The 27,133-nt window shown below is 41.2% G+C and overlaps 1 protein-coding gene and 1 long non-coding RNA gene across 2 annotated transcripts in view; one reads left to right on the top strand and one right to left on the bottom strand.

Moving 5' to 3' along the window:
• LOC132379660 (solute carrier family 25 member 36-like) overlaps window positions 1–27,133 on the bottom strand; it is a 90,333-nt gene that overhangs the window by 25,206 nt on the left and 37,994 nt on the right. The window contains exons 2-3 of the mRNA XM_059947874.1: window positions 19,290–19,460; window positions 3,529–3,606 (exon numbers count right to left, since the gene is read on the bottom strand). Of these exons, the coding sequence (XP_059803857.1) occupies window positions 3,529–3,606; window positions 19,290–19,460 (249 nt within the window). The remainder of the gene's footprint in view (window positions 1–3,528; window positions 3,607–19,289; window positions 19,461–27,133) is intronic.
• Window positions 3,550–13,872, top strand: LOC132379663 (uncharacterized). Its single transcript, XR_009507503.1, has 3 exons — window positions 3,550–3,657; window positions 7,167–7,330; window positions 13,626–13,872. It is a non-coding gene; the product is annotated as an uncharacterized LOC132379663 (long non-coding RNA).

The following is a 27,133-nucleotide window of genomic DNA, read 5'->3' as shown; positions in this document are numbered from 1 at the left end:
TGGTATATTTAGATTTTCAAAAGGCTTTTGACAAGGTCCCACACAGGAAATTAATGTGCAAACTTAAAGCACACGGTATTGGGGGTATGGTATTGATGTGGATAGAGAATTGGTTGGCAGACAGGAAGCAAAGAGTGGGAGTAAACGGGACCTTTTCAGAATGGCAGGCAGTGACTAGTGGGGTACCGCCAGGCTCAGTGCTGGGACTCCAGTTGTTTACAATATATATTAATGATTTAGACGAGGAAATTAAATGCAGCATCTCCAAGTCTGTGGATGACACGAAGCTGGGCGGCAGTGTTAGCTGTGAGGAGGAATCTAAGAGGATGCAGGGTGACTTGGATAGGTGAGGTGAGTGGGCAAATACATGGCAGATGCAATTTAATGTGGATAAATGTGAGGTTATCCACTTTGGTTGCAAGAACAGGAAAACAGATCATTATCTGAATGGTGGCCGATTAGGAAAAGGAGAGGTGAAACGAGACCTGTGTGTCATTGTACATCAGTCATTGAAGGTGGGCGTGCAGGTACAGCAGGCAGTGAAAAAGGCAAATGGTATGTTGGCATTCATAGCAAAATAATTTGAGTACAGGAGCAGGGAGGTTCTACTGCAGTTGGACAAGGCCTTGTTGAGACCACACCTAGAGTATTGTGTGCAGTTTTGGTCCCCTAATCTGAGGAAAGACATTCTTGCCATAGAGGGAGTGCAAAGAAGGTTCACCAGATTGATTCCTGGGATGGCAGGACTTTCATATGAAGAAAGACTGGATCGACTAGGCCTATACTCACTAGAATTTAGAAGATTGAGGGGGGGATCTTATTAAAACATATAAAATTCTAAAGGGATTGGACAGGCTAGATGCACGAAGATTGTTTCTGATGTTGGGGAAGTCCAGAACGAGGGGTCACAGTTTAAGGATAAAGGGGAAGCCTTTTAGGAACGAAATGAGGAAAAACTTCGTCACACAGAGAGTGGTGAATCTGGAATTCTCTGCCACAGGAAACAGTTGAGTCCGGTTCATTGGCTAGATTTAAGAGGAAGTTAGATATGGCCCTTGTGGCTAAAGGGATCAGAGGGTATGGAGATAAAGCAGGTACAGGGTTCTGAGTTGGATGATCAGCCATGATCATACTGAATGGCAGTGCAGGCTCAAAGGGCCGAATGGCCTACCCCTGCACCTATTTTCTATGTTTCTATCCATTAGTTAGTGCCAGTTGAAAAAAAAATGCCTTGTTACCAAAATCAGAGTGGCAACGTCTTTTAAAAACTTAAAGCTGATACACCAAATTTCCTCAATTTCCGTGCTTAAACCCTACTCCAAAGCTTTCTGAAAGTATTAGTATTACAACCCCTATTATTTACTTATAATAAAGCACAATGAACTTAAGCCTTCAAATATTCCACACTCCCAATATTTGCTATTGGTTTGTTCTTCAAAACCCTTTCCATATCTAACTTCATTTGTCTGATACTAAGTTTGCTCTGCTTGGTCTTCATCCAAGAGCAACACGCACACACATAGTGCAGTCAGTATCTATGGAAATGAGTAAAACATTGAAGTTTCGGGGAGAGATCCTTCTACAAGACTAGAAAGGAAGGGGGAAGATACCAGAATAAAAAGGTGAGGGGAAGGAAGGAGGTAAAGCCAGGTGGGTGGGAAAGGTAAAGTGCTGGAGAAGAAAGATCTGATAGGAGAGCAGAGAGGACCACAGGACAGAAAGAAGAAAGATGGGCATCAGGGGGAGGTGATAGGCAGCTGAAGAAAAGAGATAAGAGGCTAGAGTGGGGAATAGAAGAGGAGGGGAGGGGAGGAGGGGAAAACTGATGCTCATGCCATCAGACTGGAGGCTACCTAGATGGAATATAAAGTGTTAGTTCTCCACCCTAAGAATGGCCTCCTGATGACAGAAGACAAGGCCATGGACCAACATGTCGGAACAGGAATGGGGGCAGGAAGCAGGGATTAAAATTGTTGGCCTCACAGAATTTCTTCTTCGGCAGATGGAGTAGATGTGGTTGACAAAGCTGCTTCTCAATTTATGTCGGCTCTCTCCAATGTAGAAGAGATTTGTTTTGGAGCAGCAGATAAAATAAGTGATCAACACACAGACTTGCAGCTGAAATATTGCCTCACCTGGAAGAACCGTCTGGGTGCTGAATGGATGTGAGGGACGAGGTGAATGTGCAGGTGTAGCATTTCTGTTGCTTGCAGGTATACATGCCAGGAGGGAGATAAGTGGGAGGGATGAATGGGCTGGGTGGAAGTTGGAGGCAAAGTAGATGAAATTGATTAACCTCATGCTCCTTAACTCTTCCTTTGTTACAGTGACAAATGCCAAAGTGCTGCTTCATGCACCCATGCTGAGCTTGTCAATTTCATTAACTTTGTGTTCAGCTTCCACCCTGCATTTAAGTTCACTTGGTCCTTTTCTGACACCTCCCCCCCACCACTTTTGGAATCTCAGTCTCCATCTCTGGAGACAAAGTGTCTACTGATGCCTTTTATAAACCTTCCGATTCCCATGACTATCTTGACAGTAACTCCTCCCATCCTGCCTCCAGTAAAAATGCTATTCCCCTTTCTCCTTTCCTTCATTTCTGTCACATCTGTTCCCAGGGCAAGGCTTTCCTTACCAGGACATCAAAGAATGGGGTTTCCTTTGCTCAACCATTGATGCTGCCCTCACCTGGATGTCCTCTATTTCCCATACATCTGCACTCACCACATCTTCCTGCTGCCTTAACAGAGATAGAGTTCTTCTTTGTCCTCTAACTCCCACCATCTTTAATGGGATCCTACGGCGAAGCACATCTTTACCTCCACTCCACTTTTCAATGGGACCACACTTGGTGATTTCCTTGTTCCTCCCCACCAATCTCCCTCTTGGCACATATCCCTGTAAGCAACACAAAATGCTACACTTGCCCATTCACCTCTCCCTCATCTCCATTCAGGACCTCAAACAATCCTTCCAGCTGAGGCAACGCTTCACCTGTGAATCCATTAGGTTGTCAATTGTATCTGGTGCTCCTGAGGCAGTCTGCTCTACATTTTTGAGACCCAGCATAAATTCTACTTCTGTTCCATCTACCAAATACGGAATTCCACAAAGGACAACCATTTTAATTCCTATCTCAATTCCCATTCTGACATATTAGTCCATGGCCCCCTCTTTTACCATCCCCTCAGGCTGGAGGAGTAACTCTTTATATTTATATTTTTTCCTCATCTTCAATTCCCTACTCTAGCCTCCTAGCTCTTCTCCTCACTTGCCTATCATCTCCCTGTGGAGCCCCTGCTCCTTCCTTTTCTCCCATTGTCCATTTTCTTCTATCAGATTCCTTCTTCTCTAGCCCTTTACCTTTTCCACTGTCCTGGCTTATAGTTGTGACCACAATTTTTCAAAGCCTGTTAAATAACAAAAGAATATCAAAACAAGTACTACAAAAACTTTCCGTGAATGCATTAGCAGAGGATTTCACGATAAAAGTCTTCCTAAATAACAATATCTAATTTTACTGCTTACCTGGATGGTGCGACGCCTATCAGATTTGGACCAAGCCCTCTGAAGAGAGACCGGGGACCTTCTTTTTCTAGAATCATCCTACAAGAAGTCAAGTTGCACAGTTCAGAAACTGATTATTCATCTGAAAAGGTACATTTGTGGATAATACAAAATATGTTCCATCAGAACAGAAACCAACTTTTCACATAGAGGATGGCTATTTGCTATAATTAATTCATTAAGTTTTGCAAGCTTTAAGGGTCTGAGAAAACCTATGCTAATTACGATTACTGCATTGCCTTTATCTGCACCAACTTGGGCATTTAATCAGTGTGCAAAACAGAACAAATTGTGCAAATACAAAATAAATAATAAATCAATAAATAAATATCGAGAACGTGAGATGAAGAGTCCTTGAAATGGAGTCCATATGTTGTGGGAACATTTCAATGATGGACAAGTGAAGTTGAGTGAAGTCAACTTCACTCAACTTTGGTTCAGAAGCCAAATGATTGAGGGTTAATAACTGTTCCTAGACCTGGTGGTGTGTCATCAGGCTCCTGTACCTTCTTGATGGCAGCAGCGAAGAGAGGACATGACCTGGGTGGTGAGGTTCCTGATGATGGATGCTGCTCTCCTGCGATAACACTCCATGTAGATGTGCTCAATGTGGGGAGGGCTTTACCTGTGATGAATTGGCTACATCTGCTACTTTTCATAGGATTTTCAGTTCAAGGCCATTGGTGTTTCCATATCAAACTGTGATGCAACCTTTCAATATACTCTCCACATCCACAAAAGTCAAAGTTTTAGATGTCATGCCGAATCTTTGCAGACTCCTAAGTAGAGGCACTGTCATGCTTTCTTCGTAAATGCAATTATATGCTGGGCCCAGGTCAGGACCTCTGAAATGAAAACAATGAGTAATTTAAAGTTTCTGTCCTGCTGCTCAGCAGACAGCATCTGCTGTGGACCTACTGCTCTGGTAGACCTGTGTCACTTTTCAGGCAGGAATTGATATGTTTCATCACCAACCTCTCAAAACACTTCATCACTGTGGATGCAAGTGGTACTGGCTGAGGCAGGTTACCAAGTTCTTCTTGGGTACTGGTATAACTGAAGCCTGCTTAAAGCAGGTGGGTATCTCAGACTGCTGAAGTGCGAAGTTAAAGATCTCAGTGAACACTTCAGCTAGTTGATCACCATAGGTCTTGGCCAGGTACCCCATCCGGGCTGACTGCTTTCATGGGTTCATCCTCCTGACGGCTGTTCACACATCAGCCTCAGAAATCATAGGATCATCAAGGGCTATGGGAGTTCCTGCTGGTTCCTCCCTAGTTTGATAGTGAAAGTGAACACAGAAGGCATTTGGCTCATATGGAAACAAAGTCCTGTTGCACCTACGTCATTTGATTTTACTGTATAAAAGGTGATAGCATTCAAGCCCTGCCACAAATGTCAAGCATCCTTCAAGTTTAATCCACAACTGCCACTTCACCCATGAGATGGCCTTCTGTAGATCATACCTGGACCTCATGCAATTTACTTGGTCAGTAGACTTCAATGCCTTTGATCTGGTCCGCAGCATATTACAGATCTCATGGTTCATCTAGGGCTTCTGGTTAGGGAAGACTCCGAATTATTTTGTAGGGATACACTCATCTAGAAGTGTTTTTAATAAAGCCTGCGATAACCATGGAGTTATCATTCAGATCCATTGGTAAGTCCACCAACTCCAAGCAATCCCATAACTGCTCTTCTGACAGCAGTAGGGCAGGAATTTCTTCAAACAAGCTAGTTGAAGTCCCAGACTCTGACTTGAAATGTGCCAAGACGAACTGTTTCTTTTCTGGACATGGCATCATGCAGTATCTCAAGTGCTTGATTATAGTCAGCTGCTGGTGGTATGTAAACTATCAGGATTGTGGAGAATTCCCTAGGTAAATGGAACTTACGTGATTTGATCATTAGATGTTCGTGGTCAGGGGACCACGAGTTTGACAAAACTACCACATTGGAGCACCACTGAGAATTTATCATGAAACACACACCTCCAATTAACTGTAGATTTTAAACTTTTATTTAAAAAGTTGTTGATTGACTATTCTGAAAAAAAACACAGGCATGCATAATTTAACCAGAAAAAAAAATCAAATCAGATTTTGGCAGATTCCATCTCACTTTGTTTACAGACATTTTTAATCTTTCCCTCTCCCAGTGTAGAGTGCCCTCCTGCTTCAAATTATCCACCATTGTCCCTGTACCAAAAAAGACCAAGGTAATATGCCTGAATGACTGGTGTCCTGTCGCACTCACCTCAATAATAAGCAAATGCTTTGAGAGGCTGGTCAAGGATTACATCTGCAGTTTGCTACCACCTGCAGTGGACCCCCTATAATTCACCTACCAACACAACTGATCGACAGATGATGCAATAGCCACTGCTCTACATACCGTCCTTACACATCTGGAGAAGGATGCTTATGTGAGAATGCTGTTCTTGGACTACAGTTAGCATTTAACACCATAGTTTCATCCAGGCTCGACAAGCAGCTCAGAAACCTAAGCCCTGACCCTGCCTTGTGCAGCTGGATCCTGGACTTCTTGTCAGATTACTAGCAGGTTGTAAGCGTGTGCTCCTTCACTTTCAACCCTCTGACTCTCAATACAGGAGCCCCTCACGGCTGCGTGCTGTTCCCCCCCCCCCCTTACCTCTTGCATACCCATGACTGTGACACCACCCACAGCTCCAATTTGCTAATTAAATTTGACAATGACACTATGTTGATTGGGCTTCTCAAACAATCACGAGGTGGCCTACAGGGAAGAAGTCATTTCTCTGACAGTGGTGTCAAGAAAACAACCTCTCCCTCAATGTTGCAAAAACAAAGGAGCTGGTTGTGGGTTACTGAGGAATGGAGACGGGTTGGCCCCTGTTGGCATCAGCGGATCAGGGGTTAAGAGGGTAAACAGCTTCAAGTTCCTCGGCATCCACATCATCAAGGACTTCACGTGGTCTGTGCACACCAGCTGTGTGATGATAAATGCACAACAGCACCTCTTTCATCTCAGACAGGTGAGGAAGTTTGGTATGGGCCCCCAAATCCTAAGAACTTTCTACAGGGGCATAATTGAGAGCACTCTGACTGGCTGCATCACTGCCTGGTATGGGAACTGTACCTCCCTTATTCACAGGACTTGGCAGAGAGTGATGCAGACAGCCCAGCACATCTGTAGTTGTGAACTTACCATGATTTAGGACATTTACAAGAACAGGTGTGTTAAAAGGGCCTGTAGGATCATTGGGGACCCAAGCCATCCCAACCACAATCTATTCCAGTTGCTACCACTCGGGAAGCGGTACCACAGTATAAAAGCCAGGACCAACAGGCTCCAGGACAGCTTCTTCCACCAGGCCATCAGACTGATGAACTCACGTTGATTTGAGTGTATGCTATATTACATTTACTGTTCTATTTATGAGAAATTATTATAAATTACTATGATTGCACATTTAGATGGAGATGTAAAGAAAAGATTTTTACTCATGTATATGAAGGATGTAAGAAATAAAGTCAATTCAATTCAACTTAATTACATACTAATCTTTGGTTTGCTTTGATTAAATACATGTTGTTCTGATCCTATTTTATCTCTAGGTGAAGATAATGCTCAGATGCAGTGACAAATACTACCCAACCGAGGTACCTCAGAAAGCACTGACCTAGGTCTGCTTGGTGTTAGGCTATGTTCCTTCTAAGCTGTGCGCGTGTGTGCGCACACACACACAAGCAAACAAACGAAATTAATGTGCGCACAAAAGGTTAGTTATCTAAAATAATGTTGTAATTAATAATTACACTTATTGAAGGTAATGTTATACAAAATGTTTCTGTTAACTAGTTAGTCGGTTTTTCAAATACCACAATGCACATCACTAACTTACGTCACCTCACCTTTCCAGTTTCAGTTTGTACAGCTGCATCACAGCAGCAGCCATCTTTGGCGGACAGTGTTCATATCGTAAACTTCGCATTTGGCGATGATTGTTAATGCCTTATGTCTAAAATATAATGATTTTCTAGCTGGAAATACTGTAATAGTTAGACAGTTTAATGATTTCAAATTTTCAGTGCAAGAAAAAATTAAATCCAAACTGATTTCAAACTTTGCTCAAATGGTGGCATTTGTACTTCAAAATGAACAGTTTTGCAACTTTGCACAGTTGATGGACGTTGAGGGAACCTTTCTTGGTGTCTAGTGCAGACTGTGAGTGAAGTTTTAGCCTCATGAATCAACCCAAAAACAAGCTGAGAAACTGTTTAGGTGAATGTCATTTGGCTATGTTAATAAGAATCAAAAGCTATCCATTGGATGGAAGTTCTATTAATCTAGATAAGAGTTTACAAAGAATGGGTAAATGCCAAAGACAGGAGAGAGAAAAAATAACTGAGTGACTTAAATATGTATGTTATTTTGTTGTTATTCTGTGCAGTTTTATGTCAAATATTTTGTAAACCTACATAAACTGTGCCATGTGTGTATTCAGTGCGCACATACTTTTGTCACAGGAAACAAATTTGCACAACATAAGATTTTTGTGCACAATGACTACTAAAAATTAGAGGGAACATTGTGCCCAATAGTACTACAGGAGACGGGAGGCAAAGGGGTGCAGAGCTTATGTGAAATGTTGATTTAAATGTACCTTGAACATATCTGGTACAGTTCTAAGAAAAAGTTTCCCTAGGACTGTAGATTGGCATAAAAATACATTGTTGGACAGGAGACAATCATGTTAATGACTATGTAGAACACGTGTGTAACATTTTTCAAAAATATTCCGGATTAACTTTAGAAGTGTTAATTAATGTTGTTGCAAATAAATTGCAACCTAAATTAAAGGAAAACATTTACTGTTACTGGTGAGCAAAATTGCAGCTGTTTTACAATATTGCCAAAAGCAATAAAACTGTTAAGAGGAATGGAACAATACTTCTGTGAGACTTCCTGGCTACTCTGGGCAATATTGTATGTTGCTTTATAAGTATTGCAATAACTAAACTATACAATTGAAAAGTTACTTTAATTTATAGCTTTATTTTATATTTGACCAAATTGACCATAAGGCATAGGAGCAGGATTAGGTCATTCAGCCCATCAAGTCTGCTCTGCTATTTCATTATGGCTGATTGATTACCCTCTCAACCCCATTCTCCTTCCTTCCTCCCTGTAACCTTTCACAATATGACTAATCAAGAACCGATCAACCTCTGTCTTAAATACAACCAACTGCATGGCCTCCACAGCTGCTTGTGGCAATGAATTCCAGATTCACTATACTCTGGCTGAAGGAATTCCACCTCATCTCCATTCTAAAGCAACATCCCTCTATTCTGAGGCTGTGTCCTCTGGTCCCAGACTCACCCATCAAAGGAAACATCCTTTCCACATCCACTTGATATCTAGGCCTTTCAACATTCAATAGGTTTTAATGAGATCCCCCTCACAAGCCTTATTCTTTTAAATACCAGCAAGTAAAAGCCCAGAGCCATCAATCGCTCTTCATACAATAAGCCTTCAATTCACAGAATCATTCTTGTGAAGCCCCTCCTCCAATGTCACCACATCCTTTCTTAAATACGGGGCTCAGAACTGCTCACAATACTCCACGAGGCCTCGCCAATGTCTGATAAAGCCTCAGCATTACATCCTTTCTTTTATATTCCAGTCCTGTCAAAATCAATCCTAACACTGCATTTGCCTTCCACAGCATTGATTCAACCTGCAAATTAACCTTTAGGGAATCCTGTACAAGGACTTCCAAGTCCCTTTGCCCAATGGGTTATTGAATTTTCTCTCCATTCAGAAAATAATTATTTTCTACCAAAGTGCATGACCATACAACTCTTGACACTCACTGTATTCCATTTGCCACTTCTTTGCTCATTCTCCTAATCTGTCCATACCCTTCTGCAGCCTCCTTGCTTACCTGCACCTTCACCTATCATCGTATCGCCCGCAAACTTGGTCATAGAGCCATCAACTGGCCTTTAATTTCCTTTCTTCTGTCCCTCTCCCTTCTTGAAGGGTGGAGTGACATCTGCAATTTTTCAGTCGTCCAAAACCATGGTAGAATCAAGTGACTCTTAAAGGACCATTACTAATGCCACCACAATCTCTTCAGCTACCTCTTCAGAACCGTAAGCTAGGGTGTAGTCCATCTGGTCCACTTGACATAGCTTCACTTTTCAGCTTCCAAGCACCACCTCCCTAGTATTAGCAATTACACTCACTTTCGTCCCCAAATACCCTCACATTTCTAGCATACTGTTAGTCTTCCTTAGTGAAGACTGATGTAAAATACTTATTCAGTTCATCTGCCATTTCCTTGTCTTGCATTATTACCTCTCCAGCATAATTTTCCAGTGGTCTCTACTCTCTCTTCTCTTACTTTTTATATATCTGAAAAAAACTTTGGTATCCTCCTTGATACTTATGGCTAGCTTACCTTCAATTTTCATTTTTTCACCTCTTATGGCTTTTTTTTTAAAAAAGCTGCTCAAGTTGGTTTTAAGTCTCAACCCTCTAACATTCCACTAATTTTTGCTCTATTATATGCCCTCTCTTTAGCTTTTATGTTGGCTTTGATTTCTCTTGGCAGCCACAGTTGTGTCATCCAGCCTTTAGACTACTTTGTTGGTACGTATCTATCCTGTGCCTTCTAACTGCTTCCACCCACTGCTGCTCTTCTGTCATCCCTGCTAGTGTCCCCTTCCAATCAACTTTGGCCAGATCCTCTCTCATGTCTCTGTAATTCCCTTTACTCCACTATAATACTGATACATGTGACTCTAGCTTCTCCCGCTCAAATTGCAAGGCAAATTCGATCATGTTATCATCACTGCCTCCTAAGGAGGCCTTTATTTTAAGCTCCCTAATCAACTCTGGTTCATGGCACACCACCCAATTCAGAATAGCAGATTCCCTAGTGGACTCAACCAAAAAGCCATTTAGTAGACATTCTGAAAAATCTCTCTCTTGGCATCCAGCACTAACCTGATTCTCCCAATCTATTTGCATATTGAAACCCCTCATGGCAATCGTAACATTGCACTTTTAACAAGCCTTTTCTAGCTCTCATTGTAATTTCCAGCCGATATCCTGACTACTGTTTGGAGGTCTGTATATAACACCCATCAGGGTCTTTTCACCCTTTAAGTTGCTTAACTCTACCCACAAGAATTCTACATCTTCTGATCCTATGTCACCTCTTTCTAAGGATTTGATTTCATTTTTTACCAACAGAGCCACACAACCCCCTCTATCTAACCTTTTGATAAAACATGTAACAACGGATGTTAAGCTCCGAACTATATTCTTCTTTCAGCCATGACTCAGTGATGCTCACAACTTCATACCTGCCAATTTCTAACTGCACTACAAGTCCTACATTATTCCGTAAAATGCATGTAAAACACTCAATCCTGTAACCAAAAGCCTTTACAATTTTGTCCTCCTCCTCCACTGTAACTGATCCCACTGACTGCAATTTTGCTATCATCAGCCTGTCCTTCCTGAGTCTCAGTACACATTACCTCTGCTTGTAAACCAACAGCCCTATCACCACAGTTCCTATCCCCCTGCCAAATTATTTTAAATCCTCCCTAATATCTCTAGCAAACTTACCCACAAGAATACTGGTCCCCCTTGGGTTACTCGTCCCTTTTGTACAGGCATACCTTCCACAGAAAAGATCCCAATGATGCAGAAATCTGAGCCCCTGTCCCATGCACCAGTTCCTCAGCCACACATTCACCTGCCAAATGCTCCCATTATTATCCTCACTGGCACATGGCACAGGCAGCAATCTAGAGATTGCTACTTATATGGTCCTTCCTTTCAACTTTCTACCTAGCTTCTAAACTCTCTCTTCAGGACCAACTTTTCTACCTATGTCAAAGATGCCAATATGTACCAAGACCTGTCTGCTCACCCTCCCCCGTGGACTGATCCAAGATGTCTTTGACCGTCACACCTGTGAGGCAACATACTGTCTTAGTGTCTCTTTCATTCACAGAATTTTATGTCCACTCCTCTAACTCTGGAATCCCTACCACTACTATAGCCCTCTTTCCTCTTGTCCCTTCTGGGCTACAGCACCAAACTCAGTGCTAGAGCCCCAGCTGCTCTGATGGGGGTCTCTGGCAGTGACATTTTCGTTAATCATTACCAGAGTAACTTCTGCTTAAAATTTCACTGTAAACTTTGGTTTTAACATCACCCACTTCATACACATGTGGCTCTTATGCCCTACTTGTGACTAGTAAGTTTTGAACAGCACAGACATATTTGAATTGAATTGACTTTATTACTTACATCCTTTGTATACATGAGGAGTAAAAATTTTTGTTACGTCTTCATCTAAATGTGCAATATGCAATTTATAATAAACAGGACAGTCAATTAGCATAGAAATACAATTGTATCAATGTGAATGAATCAGTCTGATGGTCTGGTGGAAGAAGATTTCCTGGAGCCTATTGGTTTTGGCTTTTATGTTGCAGTACCGTTTCCCAGATGGTAGTAGCTGCAACAGTTTGTGGTTGGGGTGACTTGAGTCCCCAATGATCCTTTGGGCCCTTTTCACACACCTTTCTCTGTAAGTGTCCTGAACAGTGGGAGTACACATCTACAGATGCACTGGACTGTCCGCATCACTCTCTGCAGAGTCCAGCAACTGAGCTATTCTACATGCATAATTTTATAGTTCTTTGATTCAGGTCAACAAAAAATGGAAAAGGTGATGGTGGTCACGATAGGGGTAAGGCATGGGAATGTCCTAAGGGGTATGTTTTTGTTTGTGGACAGCCTGGCCACTGGGCCAAAGCAACTTTGATAAGTTTCTGCTTCCACCAACACCATAGACTATGTAGTTTACTTTAAGTAACCCATTTCTCAATAGTACTTAAGATCCTGTACTATTTTAATTGCCTGTTGTAAAATGTCACCTGGTGTAAGTCTGTATGTTATTTTCTTCAGTTTTTCCAAAGCTACCTTCCCTCCTGTTCTGCTCAACCTGAACAAAAGTCTGCATCCTTGCAGCTGGTGTTGTTGTAAGCACTTACACTGAATTTTGTTATGCAGATGACAATGGACAATTGTGGGCTATGACCAACTACATCAGTTTTTCACCTCTTCAGAAATCTGATAAAACACTAAATTAACGACCAACATTTTCCTACTTTTCAGTTACTTACAACAATTATTGTAAAAAAAAATTCTGCAGCTCAAACTAATGGGAATCATGAAATAGCTAGAGGGAACAAAAGAGCTGACACCTTATGTAAGGCAACGCAGAGCATATATTTATGGCCATGTAGCACTCCAGTGTGATCAAGTTGCCAATACTTCCCAAATTCTTTAATGAACTAGTACAATTACAGCATGATGCATCAGTGGCTGAAAACAGACTAAAGCACACTATGTGCAAGACTACAACGATGATGGGTATAATTGAAAATGAGAGATTTTCGACCTTAGCAAGCAAAATATCAGTAACTGTATGATTTGCCAGAGACAACTCTGAAAGACATTCCCTGTATTTGCGCTGCTGGGCCCTCCCCTAGGAGGTTATTTGTGCATCTCCAATGGACTTTATGCAGTTACCTAAATGTATGGGTTGTGATTATGTACTTGCTATTGTGTATCTTATCTCCATGGGTCGAAGCTTATCAAACTCATAGAAATGATGTTGTAACTTAGTAAATCCCTGGTTACCAGAATTTATTGCCAGGTTTGAGATCCTTGAGAAAATCTCAAGTGATAACCGAGAAAAGAACTGCCTGGAAGGATAGTCTGTGCATCTGTTTTCTGGTGAACTACCTCATGACACTAACACTCCTGTTGGAAACAGCTTTTTTTTAAAGATACTGTTAATAAGATATATAATTTTTAAGAAACTCATGTATTTTTCACACTTGCTGGTAGAAAGCAGCATAGTAGCTAAACTAATAGTTTATCACCTTTCTCATTTTTCATTGGTTAAATATTAGCACATTACCCATGTGACATAATTGTTTTATTTTATGTAGCCTATTAACTAATTTATTTTGAAGGATGGTGACAAGAGGGAGTACAGGAGAACAGAGTGGTGTCGCAGCAACAACCTGGCACTCAACATCAGTAAGATGAAAGAGCTGATTGTGGACTTCAGGAAGGGTAAGACAAAGGAACACATACCAATCCTCAGAGGAATCAGAAGTGGACAGAGTGAACAGCTTTAAGTTCCTGGGTGTCAAGATCTCTGAGGACCTAACTTGGTCCCAACATATTGATGCAGTTATAAAGAAAGCAAGACAACTACTATACTTCATTAGGACTTTGAAGAGATTTGGTATGTCTACAATTAAAAAACTTCTATGGATGTACCATGGAGAGCATTCTGACAGGCTGCATCACTGTCTGGTATGGGGGTGGGGTGGGGGGGGCTTCTAAACAGAACTGAAAAAAGCTGCAGAGGGTTGTAAATTTAGTTGGCTCCATCTTGGGTACTAGCCTACAAAGTACCCAGGACATCTTCAAGGAGTGGTGTCTCAGAAAGGCAGCGTCCATTATTAAGGACATACAGCACCCACGGCATGCCCTTTTCTCACTTACACCCATTAGCATTAATTCCCTTCTTAGCATTGTTTCTCAGCTCTTTAGTTTGCTTAGCATTTGTATGTTTGTACTCTAAATCAAACTTAAATCTTGAATTAAAAGTGCTTGTCATTTTTGACTCCCAAAAGAACCCCAAGGATCAGAAACTAAACAGAGATCCAACACTCCTAACACTACCTTAGTTATGAATATGCACTGTATACTAAACAGTCAAGTTGTTGGGTGTGCTCCAGGCGTCTTATACATTCACAAGGTGGCTTGCCAGTATGCTTATGCCCCTGAATCACAGTGAGTTAAATTCTTTGTTTTACTTTAATAACTAAACTAGAACTGTTAAGAGGGCACAGTTTTGGGAAACAAGCCAAAGTCAGCATAGTTTCCTTAAGGGGAAATCTTGCCTTACAGATCTGTTGGAATTATTTGAGGAAATAACATGCAAGATAGCCAAGGGTGAGTCAATAGATTTTGTTTATGTGAATTTTCAGAAGGCTTTTAACAAGGTGCCACTCAAGAGCCCATGGAACCATAGGAAAGATCCTAGGATGGATAGAAGATAGACCGACTGGCAAGAGGCAAAGAATGGGTATAAAGGGGGCCTTTTCAGGTTGGCTACCAGTGAGTAGCGGTGTTCCACAGGGTTTGGTGTTGGGGAGACTTCTTTTTAGGTTATATGTCAATGCTTTGGATGACGGAATTGATGGTTTTGAGGCCAAGTTTTTGGACAATACGAAGATAGGTGGAGGGGCAAGTAATGTTGAGGAAGCACGGAGTCTCCAGGACTTGGATAGATTGGGAGAAATGGGCAAAGTGGTGGCAGATGGAATATAGTTTAGGGAAGTATATGGTCATGCACATTGATAGACATAATAAAAATGTAAGCTATTTTCTATACCAGTAGAAAATATTTTAAAAAATCAAATGTGGAAAAGGACTTGGGAGTCCTCGTGTAGGATTCCCCAAAAAGTTAACTTGCAGATGAGCCAGTGGTAAGGAAGGTAAATGCAATGTAACAGTCATTTCAAAAGGACTAGAATACAAGAGCAAGGATGTAATGCTAAGACTTCATAAGGCATTGGTCATACCACACTTTCAAATATTGCAAGCAGTTTTTGGCCTCTTATCTAAGAAATGATGTGCTGGCATTGGAGACGGTCCAGAGAAGGTTCACAACAATGATTCTGGAAATGAAAGGATTAACGTGTGTGGAGTGTTTGATAGCTCGGGCCTGTAATCACTGGAGTTTAGGAGAGTGACGCGTGTGGCCAAGTGGTTAAGGCGTCGGTCTAGCGACCTGAAGGTCACTAGTTCGAGCCTTAGCTGAGGCTGCGTGTGTCCTTGAGCAAGGCACTTAACCACACTTTGCTGTAAACCACGTAATCAAGATGGCGGCGCAACGCAGTTTGCATATGCCACTCCGGAGCTGATATCTGCTATTTGTTAAGCAGGGTGCCCTGCACAATCCTAACTGGGCAGACGTGGGAGCATGGAGGAACATCTGGAAATCTCCAAGAGGGCCTTTTTCGTTGCTGCTGCTGTTGTGAGGTCTGGGTCTCTGCTGAGTAGAACAGACCCCCAGTCCTCAGGGTCGCGTTGCTGGTGGCCGTTGACGAGGGTGTCGTAGTGCGCTCGGCAGAGGATGGTGCTCAGAGAGGTTGTGCCGGAGGGGATGGTTAGAAGCTCGGAGGTTCAACAGACCCGGAGTCCACTGTGGCTGTGGCGCTTTGACCGTGTGCTGCGTCTGCGAGGCTGAGTTCAACGGAGCTTTCATTGTGTGCTGTGTCTGCGAGGCTCAGTCCAACGAGCTTTCATTGTGTGCTGCGCCTGCGAGGCTGAGTCCGGCCGTGGAAGTCCATAGCGGGGGGTATTCCCTTCTGCTGCCTGCGTGGGATGACGAGTCTATCAGGACCCTGAGGACTTGTGGAAACCGTGTGGTGGTTTCTTTCGAACTTAGTCTTTTAACATCTTTGGACTATTTTCACTGTGCCCGTGGACTGTTTTGTTAAATCAATTATGGTATTGTCTGTGCTGTTGTAACTATATGTAACTATGTGGTTTTGGTAGGTCTTGTAGCTTCGGTTTTTGGTTTGTTGGGTGGTAGAGTTGGTTTCTTGACTTGGTGTGTCGGGGCAGTCTTGTTTTGTCTGGTGGATTTCGAGCTCCTTTCCGGGGACATGCTAAGATGGTAGTGCAATATTAATACGCAGCAGCCTCTCCGGACTCTGGATTTGGGGATTACCAAACGTTACGTGGATTTTCTGGTGTAGTCTGTTTTGTTGTGTGCTTTTATGATATCATTCTGGAGAACGCTGTCTCAGTTTTTTCAAACTGCATTGCATTTGTGGTTTCTAAATGATAATAAACTGAAACTGAACTGAACTTTGCAACGACACCAGTGCAAAGCTCTACGAGTCCTAATGCCCTTCCCTTGGACAACATCGGTGGCGTGGAAAGGGGAGACTTGCAGCATGGGCAACTGCAAGTTTTCCATACAACCTTTCCCAGGCCTCAGTCTTCACTGAAAATCAATGGACAGCTGAAGAAGAATGACCTCATTGAAAGATCCTTCTTTGAATGATTTGTTAGTTTTTGGTCCATTCGGATAGCTGCCTGGTATACATATTATGGGTATACAGAGTACTTGTGGATGGTTCTTTCTCCCTCCTTTATTTAAGGTAAGTGGTGCATGGAATGTATGCTCTGCTCACACATTTAACAAAGCAATGTTTGTAATTTCCGTAACTTGGGGAAAATGAATATTTGGTCAAATGTTTGCAAATAAATGATTAATATACATTCACAGTCAGTGCTTTATGTCACACTTGCTGGACCTGCAAACCTGATTTGACATTACAAATGGCAGCATGGCTCTTTGCTTCTTTGAACAGAGTTTCAACAGGTTACTCTCCACAGACATACACCTGGGCAAACAACGTCACAATGAAAAATTCCTCTTTGACTCACTCACTTCCACCAAACCAAAGGTGTAGTGAGAGGATCCTGCATGCCATCTTCGAGGTGAGAGACATGAAAACAGTCATTTTCCAGTCCTAATCAGAACCATTCTATTCCTCTTTTTCTGGTTCACTAATGACTCAAAATGATCTGGGTACTACATTTCTGTATAGTTGACTTGTACATAGAAGTCAAATCATTTATCATCTTTACACCCAATTTCAACCCTGCTCTCACATTCACATAGTCCAAAGTCAAGATTCTTCCCTTTCTTGACGGGCAATGGATTAGTGCCGAATGTTGATTTTAAGCCCACATAGTTCCTCAATTGACATGACAACATAGCAATGTATTGTTCCATCTTCACTAACCATATTCTTCTCACGGCATCTTTCCATAAAAAAGACAGTGCAACATCCGCTTTTTCACCTTTTCTCTGCCCACCAAAGAGCCAGACACTACTATCAGATGAAAGAAAGGTGACAACTTTGCAGAACAGAGTTTACAAAGATAATCCTGAAATTCCATTTACCTATCCCTTAAATTCTCCATCACACTGGGACCTGTCTAAACTTTTATACTATCCTAATATATAATTATAGGAAACAGCAATAATTCACTTTTATGTCACGGAAACTGCAATCCAAAATCTTGTACGGCCACTTCCTTCCAACGTGGCCAGCCCTAATGAAAGTCTATTGGCCTAAACCTTTAACTTTTACATTTGAGGCACAATGAACAGCCACTGATTCAAAAAAGGGAACATCAATTCACTTTCCATAGAAGCACCTTAACCTGCAAGTAATTCCTGCATTTTCTGTTTTTATGTCTTCTCTCTTTATTCGGTTTTGAATTCTAATTCCCTTTCCAAATTTTACAAGATCATATGTCATTAATAACACAAATATGGGATTGATATTTTCAGATGGAAGTCATATAATTGATGCTTAAATTATAAAAAGATACAGTCTTGCCTGGAACTTGTAATCTTACAAGACATTAAAACTCCCAAGCTTGAGTAGGGTTGTGCTTTCCATATGACATTTTCCCCACAAATTAAATGCTCATTGCATCTATAAGTCCTATCTACAGTTATAGGCACTTTGTCGGGATGATCATTAGGCTTTTCCTCTTATAATTATCATTAAAGAGAAAATTAGAAAATTTATTGGGTGTTCCATTGTTTATCCAACTGATTTCCAACAATTCTTCTGCTCTGCAACCCTCTCTTCTACTCACTGCATCTTCTACTTCCGTCAGAGAAGCATGCAGAGAAGAGGCCTTTGTGCAAACAGCACCTTCAGTAAAAGAATCTACTTGCTGGGATGTCACTGGATCGAGGATCATGCTGAAAGAAATAGTGTCTCCCAGTGGAGTGAAAAATCTGCCCATAAATGGTAGGTATATGAGGAACTATAGGTGTAAGAAATTTTCGTTAATGATTTATTTTGATTACCACTGATTCCAAATAGAAAAGGGAATAATGATCAGATTGGATCCCAAAACTGAAAGTCTGCCAGCTGGTGGGTTTATATGCACAGCAATCCAGTATGAGGAACAGACTTTTTAAGAATGATGTCAGTTGGTGAAGGTCAGATAGGAAGATGTCTTTGAGAGACTTAACATACCTTAAACTCATCTCATAGATGCAAACAGTATTCACAAATGCTAGACAAGAAATGAGGCACCATTATCACCTGCTTCAGCTAAACTATGGATTCTTGTGAAATCAATTTTGCTGGGAGATACAATAAAATGCATTTCTTTGCTGAACACATCAGTGCATAAAAATGCAAAGGTAAGGCTTGTAAGATATTATTCATTAGTGAAATAAAAATAGAAGCTAACCAGATTTGAAAAAGGGTCTCATGAATTCCCGGCATATACAACGAATAAACTCTTCTCAGGCTTTCCAGCTGGAAACCAGATTTGTTAACTCCTGACTGCCAAGACTCTCACTGGAAGATGAATTTGGTTATGGGATTATACTCGGGTAAAATGCTGGCCGAGATTATTTAGGTTTGTAACTGGAACATGCCCACTTTGATTAAAGTATCAGAAAGCATCCATTATAGTTGTAACTGATTATTCAATTTAAACTTCGAATCAGTACAAGCTAAAAGGTGCCTTGAAGCTGGATTCCCATCTTGGAAACATCCAATACTTACTTTAAACAATGCAGAGGACCAGGTGAAACACGAGCCACCCGACCCACACGGGCTCCATTTATTGCGCTGAGATGAACTTCTGGGATATAGAATGTAACAGATGATGACTGCAGTCTAGTTTTCACCACTTCGAGAGGACACGTTAAAATGGCTCCAACTGTACCCCCGCAGCTGCCAAAAGAGAGAGGAAAAAAAGTTACAGTACTGTGAAGGCTCAGGCATGCTAGATTTATTATATGAATTTTATTTCAAACGTTCATTTTTGTCTTCAGTAAAAGAGAGCAAACTTTAGAATTCTAAATATTAATTCCCCCCCCCCCAAAAAAAAATGTTATAGAATAATTTTTGTATTTTGTTAAAGGAAGTAACAAATTGAGTAATGGACCACTTTTCAAATAAAAAACTTAATTACTTTGTAGGTGTACAGCACAGTGCATAATTAAACAAAGATAACAAATAGGATGCCAATGATCAATAACTTAAAGAGCTGAATGACTAAACTGATCAACTGAAACAGAAATGTGTGTAGAAGGAATCAAAATGGGTGAAGGACAATCAAACTAAAAGGTGAGGGTGTAGCAGATGTGACAATTTAACCTTCATATCATCAATTTTTACACCACGACTAGAGTGCTATTTCAGTTTATTTTAAAAAGTTTTTATTTTTTCATGCTTTACAATTTTCCGTTTCTTGGACTCTTCTGTGAAATAAGGAGTATGTGAATCAAATAAAAATTCTCAATTAAGTTGACTTGTAATGCCCATTTGTGTGAGGGCTGAATACTTTTTCAAGGCACTATATCAGTGCCTTTATGATGCTGATGTAAAACAGGGAAATCCTACTGTCAACCCTTGGATTTTAATAGTTTTCCACTGTAAGCTTTGCAGAGATATGCAGCAACACCCAGATTAATAAAAAAGCCTACTCCTGGACTCTGGCTGGACATGTACCAGAAAGATTAAATCAAAGAGTTGTCTAAATAAAAAAGTTCATATGCTGAATTTAGCATAATTAGTTTCATGAAAGATTCTTACTTATAAGATTATTTGGAACCACCTTTGTTTTCAGCAGTTGGCTAAGGTAAAAGGCAAAACTTGCTTGCATTCCAGTTTTGTAGCTTCTGGAGGTGATTAATGAGAGGAATATCAGAACTCAACTCTTCCACAGATGGGGATGCAAGTAGGTGACGGTAATGCAGTGATATGAGATGCGTTTTTGCGTGCTCCCAATGCATGGCAAAAGTTATCCATCCCATTCCATATATACTTTTGATAAAGGCCCAATGGATCCAAGAAGCAGTAGAATGCTACATTTTTTCAAGGATACTTTGCGCAGATCCCTGAATCATTTTCAAGGACTAGAAAGGAGTCTGGAATGTTTTGGAATATAAAATAGGAATGACTGATGTTAGATTTTAGGCAGACCACCCCATTTACAACTAAGTATAACTAGGTTCTGAATACTGTCAATATCGGCAAAGGAAAGGAACATCTAATGTCATCTGCAGAACAAAATGTCTCATGCAAATGTTAAAAAAAAGTTTGCCTATGCATCATCCACATAAAAGTCGAAGGGCATAATGTTATCTGCCCCGTTATTTTTAGCAGAAACAGCAGTGTTTTCTCCTGCAGAGGCACTGATTCCTAAGATTATGCAGCACAAAAACAGGCCTAGCTCATTTGTGCCAGCCAAGTTGTCTACTTGAGCTTGTTGCATTTTCCTGTGTTTGGTCAACATCACTTTATCTATATACGTATCTGTCTAAATGTCATCTTAATATTCTATTGGATGCCAACCTCCTACTTCTCTGGCAGCTCATTTCATCTATCAACCTCCTGTGTGAAAAAGTTGCCCCATGGACATCTGTAAAATATTTTCCCTCTCAAGTTAAACCTACAGCCTCTACGTAAGGTTTAGAAAACTTAGCGTTGATTTCAGTTTGTTTTTTAAAAAAACTATTTAAAACATGATTAATGGTTTAGTATTGAATATCACTCAAATTTGACACATTTCCAAAACACATTATTTCACTAAAACTGTTTCATTTAGGCCAGATCAATTGAATTTCCCTTCCCTTTTCTTCAAAAAATTTTATTTTCCCAATATCCTCCCCTTAAAAAGGTCTTGATTTGAAACGTCCACTGCCCATTTCACTCCAAAAATGCTGCCTTTTGTGAACTTCAGCATTTTATGAGCATGTTATTCAAAGTTTCCAGCATCTGCCGGTGATTGTGATCCCTTTCATGCCTCCTCCCATGAAACACAGATAGCTAGAATGCACAGAGAAAAGCGCTACAGCTTACTCTGATAATATCACTAGGGTAGGATTGTTTGGGGATAGAAGAGGAAATGTGCCTAGAGTCAGAGGTGGTAGGGGAAATCCTTAATGAATACTTTGCTTCAAATAATGACCAGTGAGAGGGACCTTCACATTTGTGAGGTCAGTGTATAAAACAGGTTGATTGGTATGTTAGAACATGTTGATGTTAAGAAAGGATGTGCTAGAACTTTTGAAAAATATCTGGATAGGTTATACCCCAGACCACCATGGGGAGCAAGGAAGAGGATTTCTGCATCTTTGGCAATGATCTTTGCATCCCCCCCCCCCCCCCCCCCCCCCAGGCCACAGGAGTATAGCAGATGATCGGAGGGTGGCAAATGTTATTCCTTTGTTGAAGAAAAGGAGTAGAAATAACTCTAGGAATTACTGACCAGTATGTCTTATTTCAATGGCGGGCAAATCATTCCAGTGGAAAGGCAGGTTCGTAAGTTTGTATATGACACCTTGGCTGGTGGACCTGTGGACAGTGTAGAGGTTATTTTAAATTACAACAGAACATTGACAGGATGCAGTGATAGGCTGAGAAGTGGCACTTGGAGTTCAATCCTGAGAAATGCGAAGTGATTCAAGGTTAGTGGTAGGAATTTTAGCAGTGTGATGGAAGAGGGATCTTGGCATCCAGGTCCACAGATCCCTCAAAGTTGCCACTCAAGCTGATAGGCTTGTTAAGAAGGCATGCATTGTACTGGCCTTCATTAGTCAAGGGATCAGAGTTCAAGAGCTGCAAAGTAAATGTTGCAGTCCATAAAATCCTGGTTAGACCACACTTAGAATATTGTGTACAGTTCTGGTCTCATTTTAAGAAAGATATGGAAGCTTTAGAAAGAGGGTGCCAGAGGAAATTGACCAGGATGTTATTTGATTTAGAGAGCATGTCTTATGAGGACAGGTTGAGCAAGCTAGGGGTTTTCCCTTTGGAGCAAAGTAGGATGAGAGGTGACTTGATAGAGGTGTACAAGTTGAGTAGATAGCTCGAGACATTTTCCCAAGGTGAAAATGGCTAAAAAGGGCATAACATCGAGATGATTGGAAGAAAGTATGGGCGGGGGGGAAAGGGGGGGATGTCAGAAACAAGTTTTCTTTTTTAAAAAGGTGCTGGGTGTGGGGAATGTGCTGCCAGGAGTAGTGGTAGAGGCAGATACAGTAGGGACATTTAAGAAACTCTTAGATAGGGTCATGAATAAAAGAAAATTGGAAGACTATGAAGGAGAGGAGGATTCGATTGATCTTAAGAGTAAGCTGAACATCATGGGCCGAAGGGCCTGTACTGCACTGTTATCTTCTATGTTTACTAGTATAGTATATACCCCAATGTCTAGACCTTCATGCTCTGGAGTAAACCTTGAAATAATTTTCAGGTCTCGGGGACCTCTGTATAAAAATTATTATGTCTACAGCTCACAGTATGTTAGCGTGATCAGTAAGTTGAAGATATAGCAATCCAAAAGTAATTGCCAATGCTGTTTTGAGTAGAGAATGAATTTTTAAGCCAACCTTTCTTTCTTGAAAACAGGTAGCTCAGCTTATCTTTCTTGAAATAAATCTTTTCCTTTCACAAATTTGGAAAAACTCATAAGGCAAACATAATAAATTTCTGTTAAATAACTGGCTTAAGCCAAAATGGGAATTAATCTTTCTAAAGGTAGGCTTGGTAGATTTAATTGAAATAAAGATTGTAAAATAATTTTAATTAATGCTATTTACAGCATGAAAATTTATTGACAATGTTAAATAGTAAAGCTACTAAAAATCATAAGCCAAAGCAATACAAATGAAAATACAGCCCAAGACACAATTTTATACAAAACTTGGAAAAAAACATTTCCTTACAAAGTGTAATGGTCAGGCTGAAATATAGGCCTAGCTTTTGAAACCTGTGTTTGTTTTTTTTTACTGCACAAATACTCATTTCTGGATCAAACTTGAGATAAGCTCACAGATTTCACTTTCAACTGAAATGAGATGATCTCTATCCTTGCTCTTGATGCTTGTTAAACAGGAAAAAGCTTGCTCACATATGCAAGAAGTTGAAAACTACGGCAAAAAATGTTAATTGCTTTCCTATGAATGACAGGATACTCTTCTTTCAGAGAAATTTAGAACCTGTCTCCTCAGTAAATCTCATCTTGAGGGCATGATCAGACTACAGCTCGCAAAGTTCTTCTTCTCCTCTCAAAGTCAAGTTCTCAGGCAGAGCAGGAGATTCAGAGAAAGGGTCCCACGCCCACACAGATACGAATTGAGAGGAAAAACTACTGTTCAATGCTGTTCTGCAGTTCTTCCAGGTAGCTTTCAGTAAGACTCAAGACTTTCTGGTCCTTCTTCACTCAAACAACAGTGGAAACATTTCAAGATTTCCTTTTGCAACATGATTTTTCCAAAGATTCAGTTTACTTTTAAATCCAAGGATTTTGTCACTTGAAGTCAAAACATTTTGTCCAGGGCCTTACAGAGACTAATTCAACTGGTTCACATGATGAAAAATGTCTGCTAAGTAGGTTAGTTTCTGCAGCTATTCGTCATCTTCAAAGAAGAGGGGACTCCACAGTTAGGGGTTCAGACAGGTCATTCAGTGGACGCAGGAAAGAAACGCGGATGGTAGTTTACCCACTAACATGCGAAGGTGAGCAGCCAGAGGTCTTGGTACATACTGGTACTAATGACATAGGTAGGAAAAGGGAGGAGGTCCTGAAAACAGACTACAGGAAGTTAGGAAGGAAGTTGAGAAGCAGGACCTCAAAAGGTAGTAATCTTGGGATTACTGCCTGTGCTGCGCATGCAGTGCCATGAGAATAAATGCATGGCTGAGGGATTGGAGCAGGGAGCAGGGAGCAAGGGATTCAGATTTCAGGATCATTGGGACCTCTTTTGGGACAGGCGTGACCTGTAGAAAAAGGATGGGTTGCACTTTAATCCGAAGGGGACCAATATCTTGGCAGGGAGGTTTGCTAAGGCTATTGGGGAGAGTTTAAACTAGAATTGCTGGACTGAAACCGAACTGAAGAAACTGCAGAATTGGCTCACAAATAGAGAAAGCTTGGAGACAGTTCAAGATGAAGATAGGCAGGTAATAGAGAAGGGATACACTCAGATTGATGGTTGGAGATGTGTCTATTTTAAACGCAAGAAACATCATGAACAACGCAGTTGAGTTTAGAGCGTAAATCAGCACTTGGGAGCTATGGTGTTGCCATTACGAAGACTTGGATGGCTCAGGGGCAGGAACGGTCACATAGAGTGCCAGACTTTAGATGTTTCAGAAAGGATAAGAAGGAAGGCAAAAGAAATGGGGGCAAGGCACTGCTGATCAGCTTTAGTGTCATGGCTGCAGAAAAGGAGGAAGTAATGGAGGGATTGTCTACTAAGTCTCTGTGGGTGGAAGTTAGAAACAGGAAGGGGTCAATAACTCTACTGGGCGCTTTTTAAAAAAAAAATAGACCACCCAATAGTATCAGGGACATCAAGGAGCAGAGAAGGAGACAGATTCTGGAAAGGTGTGACAATAGCAGGGTTGTCATGGTGGGAGATTTTAATTTCCTAAATATTGATTGGCATCTCCCTAGAGCAAAGGGTTAAGATGGAGTGGAGTTTGTTAGGTGTGTTCAGTAAGGTTTCCTGAAACAACATGTAGATAAGCCTACAAGAGAAGAGGCTATACTTGATCTGTTATTGGGAAATTAACCTAGTCAGGTGTCGGGTCTCTCAGTGGGAGAGCATTTTGGGGATAGTGATCCATATTCTATCTCCTTTATCACAGCATTGGAGAGGGATAGGAACAGACAAATTAGGAAAGCATTTAATTGAAGGGGAAATGTGAAGTCATCAAGCAGGAACTTGGAAGCATAAGTTGAGAACAGGGAAATGTACGGCAGAAATGTGTCCAATGTTCAGGGGATATTTGCATGGCGTTCTGCAGAGATATGTTCCAATGATACAGGAAAAGGACAAAGTACAGGAACTGTGGTGTACAAAGGCTGTTGAAAATCTAGTCAAGAAGAAAAGCTTACATAAGGTTCCAAAAACTAGGTAATGATAAATCTAAAAGGTTATAAGGGTAGCAGGATGGAGCTTAAGAAAAATTAGGAAAGCCAGAAAGGGCCATGAGAAGGCCTTGGTGAACAGGATTAAAGAAAATCCCAAGGCATTCTACAAGTATGTGAAGCGCAAGAGGATAAGTCGTGAGAAAATAGAACCAATTAAGCATGACAGTGGAGAAGTGTGTATGGAAACAGAGGAGATAGCAAAGGTAGTAAATGAACACTTTGCTTCAGTATTCACTATGGAAAAGGATCTTGGGGATTGTAGCGATAACTTACAGTGGATTGAAAAACTTGAGCATACAGACATTAAGAAAAAGGATGTGCTGGAGCTTTTGGAAAACATTAAGTTGGGTAAGTCTCCAGAACTGAACAACATGTACCACAGGCTACCGTGGGAGGCGAGAGAGGGTTTTGCTGAGCCTCTGGCAGTTATCTTTGCATTATCAATGGGGACAGGGGAGGTTCCGGAGGATTGGAGGGTTACAGATGTTGTTCCCTTATTCAAGGGAATAGAGATAGCCCAGGAAATTATAGACCAGTGAGTCTTACTTCAGTGGTTGGTAAGTTGATGGAAAAGAGCCTGAGAGGCAGAATTTATGATCATTTGGTGAGGCATAACATGATTAGGAATGGTCAGCATGGCTTTGTCAAAGACAGGTTGTGCCTTACGAGCCTGATTGAAATTTTTGAGGAGGTGACTAAACACGCTGATGAAGGTAGAGTAGTAGATGTGGTGTATATGGATTTCAGCAAGGCATTTGATAAGGTACCCCATGCAAGGCTTATTGAGAAAGTAAGGAGGCATGGGATCCAAGGGGACCTTGCTTTATGGAGCCAGAATTGGCTTGCCCACAAAAGGGAAAGAGTCATTGTGGACTGGTCATATTCTGCATGGAAGTTGGTGTGCCTCAGGAATCTGTTCTGGGAGATTTTTATAAATGATCTGGATGAGGAAGTGGAGGAATGGGTTAGTAAATTTGCTGATGACACAAAGGTTGGGGGTGTTGTAGATAGTGTGGAGGTCTGGCAGAGGTTACAGCGGGACATTGATAGGATGCAAAACTGGGCTGAGAAGTGGCTGATGGAGTTCAACCCAGATAAGCATGAGGTGGTTCATTTTGGTAGGTCAGATATGATGGCAGAATATAGTATTAATGGTAAGACTCTTGGCAGTGTGGAGGATCAGAGGGATCTTGGGGTCCGAATCCATAGGACACTCAAGGTTGCTGCCCAGGTTGACTCTGTGGTTAAGCAGGCATACGGTGCATTGACCTTCATCAACCGTGGGATTGAGTTTAAGAGGTAATGTTACAGCTATATAAGACCCTGGTCAGATCCCACTTGGAGTACTGTGCTCAGTTCTGGTCACCTCGATGTGGAAACCATAGAAACAGTGCAGAGATTTAAAAGGATGTTGCCTGGATTGGGGAGCATGCCTTAAATAGGTTGAGTGAAAATGGCC

Source organism: Hypanus sabinus, chromosome 2 (genome assembly GCF_030144855.1).
Source record: "Hypanus sabinus isolate sHypSab1 chromosome 2, sHypSab1.hap1, whole genome shotgun sequence".
Classification (NCBI taxonomy): domain Eukaryota; kingdom Metazoa; phylum Chordata; class Chondrichthyes; order Myliobatiformes; family Dasyatidae; genus Hypanus; species Hypanus sabinus.
This window is presented reverse-complemented; position numbering and strand designations above follow the sequence as displayed.